Consider the following 11,797-nt stretch of genomic DNA (forward strand, 5'->3'; position numbering starts at 1 on the left):
AAAAGAATAACCACATCCCACAAAGAATTAAGAATTATAACTGTTCCCCAAAGTTTCAAGCTCCCCCTATTCCCAGGCCTGTGGCCAAAATCATAATAATTGCAAATTTATCATTATTTAAACTTTAACTTTTGACTTATACTTCAGAGCTCTGAGGCCAGCTACTTGCATTTTCCTGTGAAGCTCTAATGATAAGTGACATGGGCAAAGCTGCCAGGCAGTGGGCAGAAAGAATCAAGTTAACCTTTAATTCAGCAGTTCCACCTAGCTTTCTGCTTCTGTACATTGCATACACAGACTCTTGTAACAACCCCAGTGTTTTGACTTAGTTTTACTAGTATATAATTTTACGTATTCTATTCTTGCTTATCCAGGAACTACTCTTAAATATTGTACAAAATTTATTTCATAACTTCAATAATTTTTTCCTTTATCAGGGTCCCAAGGTTGGCTCTATTTTATTTTCTAATAATTTCTTCAAACTTTCTTTGCAAGTCAAGCATGAATCTGGAACTACCATTGTGCACTTATTACATTGTTTCCAAGATTAGAGCCTGGGCCATTAAGACTGTGCTGTGCTGTACCCCTATGCCTCAATTTTTAATTGTTTAAGAATCATTACATCAAGGAACATCTAGTTTCATAGAATTCACCAGAACAGGAAAAAGAAATAGGAAAGTCAGATATAATAGAATAATTATGCACACCAAGGCCAACTGAAAAGCAGTCACGAACAAATGAAATCTATACAGCTGTTGTCCAGGGCTAAAGTTAGGAGAAATGGGAACAAACGTTTTTACAAAGAGCTGCCTATAGCTACTGAGATGTCTCCATCCCGGCCTACTGCAGGCTTATTTCAGCTGGCAGGTCTCCTGGAGGGATGTGTCTCCTGCTTCTCAGGGTCCCAGATGCTACCTTCTCCTACTGGGAGCTGCCGTGGGCTTCTGAGATGTCTTCATCCACACCTACTGCAGGCAATCCCTGTCATTGTGTGCTGTCCCCAGCACTAGTAGACATACCATGTTTATCTTTTTGGGTCTGGGTTACCTCACTCAGGATGATTTTTTTTCTTAGTTCCATCATTTGCCTATAAAGTTCATGATATGTCTAACAGCTGAGTGTGTAAATACACCATATTTTCTTTCTCCATTCTTCGGTTGAGGGATATATAGGCTGTTTCCAGTTTCTGACTGTTACAACTAAAGCTGCATTGAACATAACTGAGCAAGGGTTCTTATGGCATGGTTTAAAGGAACATCCTTTGGGTATATGCCCAGGAGTGATTTAGCTGAGTTTTGAGGTAAATCTATTCCCATTTTTTTTTTTTTTTGAGAAACTGACATATTTAATTTTCCCAGGTAGCTGTACAAGTTTGTATTCCAGCAATGGAAGCGTGTCCCTCTTGCTCCACATCCCCAACAGCATGAGCTGTTGTTTGAGATTTTTAATCTTAGCCATTCTGACAGGTGAATCTTGGAGGCATTTTTTTTGTTTTGTTTTGTTTTGTTTTTCGAGTCAGGGTTTCTCTGTGTAGCTTTGGCTGTCCTGGAACTCACTCTGTAGACCAGGCTGGCCTCGAAATCAGAAATCCACCTGCTTCTGCCTCCCAAGTGCTGGGATTAAAGGCATGCACCACCACTGCTTGGCACTTGGAGGCATTTTAATATCCATTTCCCTGACAGCTAAGGATACTGAACATATTCTATGTGCTTTTCAGCCATTTGAGATTCCTCTATTTGTACCATATTTTTGTTGTTGTTTTTTCAAAACAGAGTTTCTCTGTGTAGTCCTGGCTGTCCTGGAACTCACTCTGTAGACCAGACTAGCCTTGAACTTAGAGAAGTCACATGACAGAGATTCTGTGACTGGGGAGGATCAGTCCCACGAAGACTTTACGTAAATCCATTTGAGATTCAGTGTCTCTTAAGGTCTCCAGCACAGCAACAGGGCTTCGGCATGTGAGTTTCTGGGGGACAAACCCCAGCAGCACCCCCAGGTGCTGATGTCCACGTGCAAGATGGAGGCTCCTTGGACTCCGGCAGAAGTGGTGGGCAGGAAGATGGTTGGTCTTGAAAGTGACCAGATGCAGCCAGAGCCTCCATCCCTCTGCCTCTGTGACATCACACTGAGGCTCCTTTTTTCTCCTCCTGGTTTGTGGCTTCTGTCGCTATGGCAATGGAATTCTGAGTCATGAAGGGAAAGAGCAGCTAGTATGAAGTCTTATACTTTACCTGTGAGTTTGGGAGTCATGTTCCACTCCGTGTGGGCGTGTGCATGTGTGTGAGATCCAATGTGGGTTGTCTCACTTTCTGAGACAAGCTCTCTTGCTGTACCTGGAGCTTGCCAATTTGGCTGGACCACCTGGTCAATAAGACCCAGGGATCCTCTTGTGGCTGCTAAGGTTATGTGCATGTGTATATGCAGGGATATACCCTGCCCTTACTGGGACCTGAGGATTGAATTCCGATCTACATACTCTCACAGCAAGCCCTTTGTCCACTGAGCGGTGTACTCTGTCCTTTCCATGCCTTTCTTAAAGGACGCTGTGAAGGAACAAAAACAGCTTCCAGAGATCCCTCTTTCATGGTTCCTCCCGAGCCTGTTTGCTGCCTTCAATGTAACACTACTGATGTTTTTGAGTGGCCTTTTCTTCGGATTCCCGTAAGTGTCCCATGTCATCCATTAGGTTTCTTATGCTGGGACGGGAAGAAAAAAAATATAGTACAGAGGCAGGGGAATTGCAGGAAGGTGTAATAGAAGGCCTGGGGAACAAGTCTAGCTAGAGGAGAAGAAATGTGCAGCCATAGAGTTTTGGAGGATTGGTGTGGCGGGGGCAGGTAAATGTAGCTGGTGCTGCTGCTAGTGGCGGTTGGTGGGGCCCCTGTAAGTCTGTCCCTTGATACTTGGAGTCCTGACCCAGCTGGACAGGACCTGGGGAGGAGCTCTGGGCTCCTCCAGCTCCAAACTAAAAGAGGTTCTGGTCTCAGTTGTAGGTGGCTGGTTCAGAACGGGGAGTGGGCCTTTCTTGCTGTCACGGGCCCACTCTTCATCCTCACCTTCTTCAGTCTTGTCTCGCTCAACTTCTCAGACCCTGGTATCTTACATCGAGGTGAGGACTCAGCCCCCCCTGGAAGGAGCTGGCACTCCATTTCCGGCCTTGCACCTCAGGACTTCTTTACCCCAGGGCAACACTTCTCTACCCTAGCATTTCATTTTCTGAGCCACCAAGGCGTTGAAAACAAAACAAGACAAGATCCTGGATGTTTTCCAGTTGCTTCTGAGGAGTGGGCTACCCAGGCTGGAGAGAGAAGCCAGTAGGCTTGGCCAAACCATGCAGTTTACACTCCCTCTTCCACTACATAGAACCTCACGGCTTCTACTGTCTGAAAGGCCTAGTTCTACACACAAGGCTGGCTAGAGCATGCCCCACCCACCCACCAATACCCTCTCTCTCTCCTCCCACTCCCTTAAGGTCGGCTTGCTCAGTAAGGTCAGGGATTCCCTGTTCAACTCTTCCCCACATTCCCTGTACCTAGGGTTGCTGTAGGGTTGCCCAGAGGAGTGTAAGGTCAACTGCCTCACTCTCTCCCATGTCAGGCTCCATCAACAAGAACCCCATGATGATGCACGTGGTGCGCGTGAACCAAAGGGCTTTCCGCCTGGAATGGTGTCCAAAGTGCCTCTTCCATCGCCCACCCCGCACCTACCACTGCCCGTGGTGCAACATTTGTGTGGAGGTGAGTATCCCCTCACTGCCTGTCTCGCCTAGGCCTGGCCAGAACCTGAAGTCTCATCATATGTGGGCCAGGAGTCAGTACAGAGCGTTCCACAACAGGTGAGGGAGGGCCAAGGATGACTGTATGTCCATTTGCTCTTGATCCCTCAAACAGGTCACTGACGTTGTGCCTGTGTCTGTTCAGGATGGGTAGCATGTCAGTGTGGGCACTTTTCCTGTGATCTGGTCCTGGGGAAGTGGGCAGGGAAGACAGCCCCTATCCTATCTCCTGGTTTGCTGCCCCGGGCTATCTAAACCCTTCATCTGGCAGTAGGCGTGGTCTGGGGACTTTGCCCTGCCCTCCTTTGGATGTTTAGGTTAGGAGGGTCTCTCAGTTTGTGCAAGCTTGTGTCTCCCACGTACTGGCGGGTCAGTTTACATATGTGTAGAGGGAAACTGCCTGGGTAAGGTAAGAGTAAGTGACCAAAAGGGCTGAGTTGTTCGGGATGATGGAAGCTGGGTAGAAGGATGGATCCCGGAGGCCTGTTCTTCTCCCTTTAACAGGACTTTGACCACCATTGCAAGTGGGTCAATAACTGCATTGGTCACCGCAACTTTCGCCTCTTCATGCTGCTGGTCCTGTCCCTCTGTCTCTACTCAGGAGCCCTGCTGGTCACCTGCCTGACGTTCCTAATTCGCACAAGGCATCTGCCCTTCTCCCTGGACAAGGGGATGGCGTATCTACTAGTTGTGCGCGAGGAGCAGTGGGGAGGGGTTGAGGCAGGTGGGAGAGATGAGGTCTCAGGGGGTGGAGCTAGTGATGGATGAAGCTAGCGGAAACCACTTCAGAAGCTCAGTATGGGCCAATGAAAGTGGGGAAATGGACTAAGTTAAAAAAAAAAAAATTAGAACCTAGTAGGGCTATAGAATAACGAAGGCCTAAAAAGGACAAGCAGAGCAACAGCGTGGTGGAATAAGGTTGTAGGCAGGAATGGTGGAGAGGGAAAGACGGGCTGCACTGGGCGTGGCTCCTTAGCTGCTGAGCATCCTGGTGGCTGTGCCCGCTGCGGGCTTCCTGATTCCGCTCTTCCTGCTGCTGCTGATCCAGGCCCTATCTGTGAGCCGGGCGGAACGCTCCTTCGAGAGCAAGGTATGTGGGGTGGAGCGTGGGCATCCAGACGTCCGGTTGTGGGATCAGGATCTGATTTTCCATTGCCTTTGGCCGCTGAGGGTAAGGCCTTCGGGACTCATCTTCTAAGTGGCAGTTCGGACTACAGCGCCACCTGCTGGAGCCCGGTGGTCGCTCTCTGTCCTGGATGCGCGGTTGTTTGCTAGGCTGCCTAAGTTTGAGGATGGGGGCGAGGGGAAGGGGGGAGGGACGAGGGGAGGAGAGGAGCTACATCCTGCACTTACCAGGTAACACTCTGGACCACACCAAGAGAGGTCAGCCTAGGGCTGTGTAGTTTGGACTAAGAGAAGGAACTAGGAGTTAAGCAGGCCGGACTCGCCATTCTGCATCCTGGAGTGATTTCAAAGGGACAGAAGTCAGAGGATCGGGTGTTGCCAGCTTTGCAAAAAGAACCAGGCATTCGGGTTTTTTTTGTTGTTGTTTTGTTTTTTTGTTTTGTTTGCTTGTTTGTTTTTTGTTTTCCTTTCTTTTCCAAGACAGGGTTTCTCTGTGTAGTCCTGGCTGTCCTGGAACTCACTCTGTAGACCAGGCTGGCCTCGAACTCAGAAATCTGCCTGCCTCTGCCTCCCAAGTGCTGGGATTAAAGGCATGCACCACCACTGCCTGGCATGTAATGAGTTCTTTAGCTGCTCCTTTTTGAGGTTCTCTTGGCTTTTTGTTCTTTAGAGGGAACATTGAGAATCAGCTTGTCACTTTTTACAAATCCGCTGGCATTTTCATCAGAATTCTGTTGACCTATCCAGCAGACCGGCTAGCTGACATTTTCAGAAGACCACGTTTGGGGATCCACGAATATGCTTCACTTTACATTTATTTAGGTTTTTGGTTTTCATCATCTTTCGTCATTATTTTGTAGCATGTAGATTCTGTACCCATCTTATTGGATGGTAACTTGACTAATGGCTGTTTTAGGAAGACAGGTGGTCTTATTATTGGAAGAAACTAGAGACAGACAGCTGAAAGACAGACAGACAGAGCAATCTGTTGCAGGTAATATAAAAACAAAAACCAAAAAACCGAACCGACACATTCCCATGCTTGAGCTGGTGACTCTCTGCCTCGGCGGGGACCCGTTTTTATCTCATGGAGACAACTCAGTGCTCCAAAATCCGCACCACACCACACCCCCTGCCCCCCAGCTTGCTAAGTTCCCACTGGCGTGTCACTACCACGCCAGAACCATGCTTCAAATCCCTCACGGCCTTCGTGGTCCACATCTGGCAAGCCCAAGCTTTGCCGCTGGACCTTTCTCTCTTGAACCCAGTCAAACTGCCGCGTGAAGGAAAATACCACACACTTAGTTCAAAAACGACGGTAATTCAATCACTGGGCGCAGCCACTAAAATCCTAATCTTGTAAGCCTTATTAAGTCTAAATCCTCCGGTGGCGAAACCTGACAGGTCCACCATTGAAACTGGGAGACATTCGTAGCTACATCTTGTCCTCAGCTATCCGCGTGCAAAAAGACCTAAATCAAATTTCCTGCTTCCTCTCTACCTCCATCCAACCTGGAAGTCCCTCCTACTTGCCCAGGGATTGGCTCCTTTATTCATTAGGAGATTGGTTCACAAGAAGTCATCTGAGTACATATCCTTGTTGGCAGCCCCTCCCAGGAGAGCTGGATTACCATCAACATACAAACAGCACCAGGCCCATCCACAACAATCTTCTACCCAGCCCACTGTGCACTCTCATCTCAGATATCACCCACCCCTCTCACCTTTGCCTCATCTGCTCAGCCTTCCTTACAGCCCAGCACCCACCATGCTTCCTCTCTCTGCTGTCAGTCCATCATTTCAGGCTCTGCTGTACAGCAGTCTTTCTTCTAATGTCTTCTGCTTCTAGCCCCAGGTCATTGCTTCTTTCTGCTTAAAATCAGGCCAGGATCTCTAACTTAGGGACTTAATTAAGTGTGGTCTGCACGTTGGGCCTCACCAAGTAGGGCTCTCTTCTCTTTCCAGCTGGATCCAGTTCATACTGATCATATACCCCAGTTTCCATTCTCTTTAAACTGCCATTCCCAGCTGAAGCTCCATTTGGATCCCTTGCTTGGAGGCTCATAGCAAGGACCCTGTAGATGGACTGCATTGGATCACAACCCTACAACACACCTAAAGTGAGACCTGGGGATGTTACTTGGCCTGGCCATGCCTTCCCACTATAGAAAGGGAAAACATGGGGTTAATTTGTGTTTTGTTTGTTTGTAGCTTTGTTTTGTTTTTGTTTGTTTGTTTTTGTTTTTGTTTTTCGAGACAGGATTTCTCTGTGTATCCCTGGTTGTCCTGGAACTCACTCTAGACCAGGCTGGCCTCGAACTCAGAAATCCTCCTGCCTCTGCCTCCCAAGTGCTGGGATTAAAGGTGACGCCACCACCGCCTGGCGATTTTGTGTTAAGACCTTACAGTAGTGGTTCGCATGCTAAGAGACTGTCTGTTATTTTTATTACCATAGGGTTTTCTTACTTTCTGGACCGACTTCAGTCCTAGCCCATCCTCAGTACCACAGTGACCCTCCACTTGCAAGTGTCCAAAGTCAATGGACAATTCGCCCTCTACAGTCAGAGGAGCCACAGCATTTTGGCTGTGGCTCCTCTGGTGGCAGCCATGTTGCCAGGGAGCCCAAAGGACTTCCTTTACTGGATTCATCCCCTCTCTCTGTGCTGCCCTGGCCACTCCGCTTGGTGTCCAGGACACTGCCTCACAGCTGCTCATGAAGCAGAGAAAGCTAAGCTGGCTGTATTGCTTATAGTGTTCCTACAGTGCCCACTGCAGTGCCTGGCACAGTTGGAGACCCAGAACTATCTAGATCTGGGGCTTTGGCTAGGCAGTAGAGCGCATGGCTTAAAGAGAGCACAGGGCCCTGGCATTGCTTCCAAACACTAGAAAAATCTAACAAATCAATGATTTGGCATAATGGTGGAAAAGGAAAGAGAGGGAGAGAGAGACAGACAGGCAGACAGAGAAAGAGAGAGAGAGAGAGAGAGAGAGAGAGAGAGAGAGAGAGAGAGAGAGAGAGAGAGAGAGAGAGAGAGGCAGTTGGGCACAGAACAGATGTCATTTTGTTTGGATCCTGGAGAGTATGACACAGAATTTGAGCAGGAGCTCCAAGTCTGAAGCCAGTGAGAGGCTATGGGAGCACTTCATGAGAGGCTATGGGAGCACTTCATGAGAGGCTATGGGAGCACTTCATGAGAGGCTATGGGAGCATTTCAGAGCTACTGGATTCTCTCTGTGTCTGAGAGGGCATGCCCCTGTGGGTAAAAGAACATACTCAGATTGACTGGTTGGGTCTTATGAATTAAGCATTTCTATATCTTAGAAATCAACATTTTTCTATACTTTGTATACATCTAGGTGATTGTTTCCCTAGTAACTTTTAAGTCTGTCAATTGTGTCAAACCTTTCTAAACAGAATTCCTAGGGAGCTACCTGTTTCTCTAAATTGCTGCAGACAGCTTGAAGGAGGTAGACTTTTCTATAGCACAATAGTTGATAAAGCTTTTGGGCCATGCCAGGATATTCCAGGACAGTCCTGAATGGGGCCCTGCTTTCTGGCTGCTGGTGTATTGAAGATCAAAGTCTTGATGAGAGGAGCATGGGGCACAGGTCATTTGAAAGCAGGCATAGACGATGCTGGGTCACTTTTCATTGTGACTAAAGCTCTCTACGTTGGGATGAGGCTTGGCCTGCAGGAAGAGGGGAGGTGGGGTGTCTCAGGATGAGTGGGAAGGGACAGTGGAGAGGGGAGAGGAGACCCTAGTTAAGAGTGTCCAGGAGGCCGGGTGGTGCCTGGGCATTTCCTTTAATCCTAGTACTCAAAAAGCAGAGGCCATCGAGTCTCTGTGAGTTTGAGGCCAGCCTGGTCTACAAAGTGACGTTCCAGGACACCAGAGCTGTTACACAGAGAAACCCTGTCTTAAAAAAAGGAAGGAAAAAAAAAAGAAAAGAAAGAAAGAAAAAAGAGAGAGAAAGAGAAAGAGAGAAAGGGAGAAAGAAAGAGAGAGAGAAAGGAAGGAAGGAAGGAAGGAAGAAAGAAGGAAGGAAGGAAGGAAAGAAAGAAAGAAAGAGAAAGTGTCCAAGGGATGGTGGGCACACTTTAACTACAACACTGAGCGCATCACTGCAAGTTTAAGGCTAGCCTAGGCAACAAAAGTGAGTTCTAGGGAAGTTTGGGCTACAGAGTGAAACTCTGTCTCAAGACAAACAAACAAAAAAGAAGTGGTCAAGGGAGGGCTTGAACTTTGAACTTAACCTTTGCCATATTTGGAACAGGTTTTCCCAGGCCATGTGACTCTAGCTGGGAGAATTGGATTCTAATCACTACAACCCTTCCAGATGGTGACATCCAATGAAGACAAACATTCAGAAAGCAAAAATGAGCGGTGGGAAAGCCAAGACATAGTGGGACTGCCTGTGGAGGGGCTGAGTGGCTAAGGGAGGATCTGAACATTGTCAGGAGGGTCAGAGGAGGGTAATTGTGGTCCATAGAAAGCAAGGATGCTACACAGGCATACAGGCAACGGGGAGCCCCGAGAAGGCAAGAGAGGCTAGAGGCAGACACAGTGTCAACACCAGCCCTAGCAGAGCTGCTCAGAACTGGGGCGCTTTCCCTGGGAACCCAGGAAAGCCGAAGCCCACCCAGATCACTCTCCAGCTTCCTTCTCTTACTTTGCAGGCCACCCAGCCAGCTGCAGCTGGGCCTGAACTGACTGGTTGAGGGCATGTCACTGCTGTGACCCACCAGCCAGTTCTGACATTCTCTTCTCCTCCCCATACCCTTCCAGTGCAGGTACCATCAGGAATACAACCCCTTTGACCAGGGCTTTATCAAGAACTGGTATCTAACAATGTGTGCACCACTGGGTCCCAAGTGAGTTGAGAAACCAGACAACTGACCGGTGGACCCCAGGGCTAGTTAAGTGTCCCCTTAATCCTAGGCCCCAGACCTTGCACTGTTCAGGACTCCTTGCCTCCCCCCCAAACCCGGGACCACGGGGGGGGGGCTTTCTGTTGACTTTTGCCTCAAGACACAGGATGGATGGAAGTGAGGGAGCTGCAGCCAGAAGAGGCTAGCCTAGCTCTGGGCAGTGACTCCTGGGATATGTCCCTAGAGAGAGAGGGAAGATGGGGCCCTGGCTAAGAAGGGCATTGACTCCTTGTACCTGGCCCTGTCCCTTCTTCAGTTACATGTCTGAAGTTGTCTGTCTGCAAAGACCAGTGGGGACAGAATGGATCCAAGAGAAGACAAAGCCCTCGCCACCAAGTCCTCCTAAACACTGTAGCCCAGGTTCCCCGGGGCCCCAGCACCAACCTCGGCACACACCAGGGAAGGGACCCCTAGGGAGTGGGGAGGCCGCAGCTCTCCAGGAGATGAGAAGGCTGCCTGCATCTGTGGAAAAGTCCCCAGGAGGTGAGGCTGGCCCTGAAGCTGGAAAGCTCAGTGCTTGAATCTGGAGGGATCTTAAAAAGGAGGTGGCTCTAGAATACTCTCAGGCATCCCCTACAAAACAGAGAAAAGACCTCATCCCCAACTTGGTTTGGGCCCTAGGCCAGTCACTAGGTCTGAACTAGCTGTTAATGGGGACAGAGATTAGCCTACAGTTTATACTGTTTTGAACAATGCCCCTTCATTTAGGCGAACATTATACATACAGTTCAATTTCATTGAAATACATGTTGGTGGAACATAAGGTATACATCGGGGGCAAATTTTCACAGATTCCCTTCCAACCCCGAGACCTTTGAAATGCTGGTCACCCCTTGGCTCAAATGAGGAGGAGTTGGAGGGTGAGGTGAAGCTGGGGAGGCTGGAGGGAGTCTGCATGTGCTCGTTTTGTGTTTAGATCCACGAAAACTCATGGCTGAAGCTGCTGGAGACCCCCTAGATGAGGCTCGTCCCAGTGCACACAGAGCCAGAACCACCTGAACTTGCACCCCCGAGTTTGAATCCTCGTGGTCCACTTGAGACCCACCCATCATTAAATATTGATTGTTGGTTTCTGATAAGGGTGTTGGGCCTGTTGAAGGGACAAGAAAACAAAGATCTCCAGGCATGGGTTAGCCAGGGTTCCTGGAGACCCAAATTCAGGGTTTATCTCTGCCTGGTTCCATGACCTTGGGAAGGACACTAAAGGTCCTCTCTTATGACAGACCAAAAGTGTTAACTGCAGTCTTTCAGATAAGGGCTGGTGATGATGCTAGGGAAAACCAGCAGTCATGTCTGCCCTGGGGAAAAACAATGTCTCCTCCCTGCAGTACCTAGATCTGGCTGAAGAGGGCACCCACTGCCCGGGGAACGTGCAAGATGCGCTCTGCCCTTTGCACAGAGACCCTGTTGGGTTGGAAGGCCATCAGACTAGGTGTGGGTTACCCTTCTAGTGGCTACTCTAAGAGACCTGGATAAACGTGGGATGCTCAGCCTCATGCTAAGCCTGCATCTATCTTGCATCTGCATCTCATTTTTTTTTGTTTGTTTTTTGTTTTTTTGTTTTTCAAGACAGGATTTCTCTGTGTAGCCCTAGCTGTCCTGGAACTCACTCTGTAGATCAGGCTGGCCTTGAACTCAGAAATCTGCCTGCCTCTGCCTCCCAAGTGCTAAGATTAAAGTCATGTGCCGCCATGCCCAGCCCTGCATCTCATTTTTGACGTATCCCCACACTCCAACCTGTCCCTGGTATGATCAAAGGTCCTGTGCATCCTTAGGCTCCTAGGGTGCTTGGAGGAGCACATTAAGCTCTGGCTTTATTAGTGACCACGGAATGTGGCCTTGTATAGTACAGTGATCTCTCCGGCTCTTTAGACAATAAAGCCAAGCCCCAAGTCAGCTTTATTTCCTTATCAGCCCTGTTCCCAGCCCCCAGGCCCCAACCCCACTCACTTGTCCCTAGAAGCCCA

The 11,797-nt window shown here is 48.8% G+C and overlaps 1 protein-coding gene across 1 annotated transcript; it reads left to right on the forward strand.

Moving 5' to 3' along the window:
* The first annotated feature begins 2,177 nt into the window (after nucleotides 1-2,177).
* On the forward strand, nucleotides 2,178-10,906 carry Zdhhc19 (zinc finger DHHC-type palmitoyltransferase 19). Its single transcript, XM_031363668.1, has 9 exons — nucleotides 2,178-2,233; nucleotides 2,540-2,661; nucleotides 2,988-3,109; nucleotides 3,598-3,737; nucleotides 4,280-4,452; nucleotides 4,760-4,865; nucleotides 9,688-9,773; nucleotides 10,087-10,313; nucleotides 10,747-10,906. The coding sequence occupies exons 1-9, from the start codon at nucleotides 2,213-2,215 to the stop codon at nucleotides 10,827-10,829; spliced, it is 1,080 nt and encodes a 359-aa protein (XP_031219528.1). The 5' UTR covers nucleotides 2,178-2,212; the 3' UTR covers nucleotides 10,830-10,906.
* Nucleotides 10,907-11,797: the final 891 nt, after the last annotated feature.

Source organism: Mastomys coucha, unplaced genomic scaffold (genome assembly GCF_008632895.1).
Source record: "Mastomys coucha isolate ucsf_1 unplaced genomic scaffold, UCSF_Mcou_1 pScaffold12, whole genome shotgun sequence".
Taxonomy (NCBI): Eukaryota; Metazoa; Chordata; class Mammalia; order Rodentia; family Muridae; genus Mastomys; species Mastomys coucha.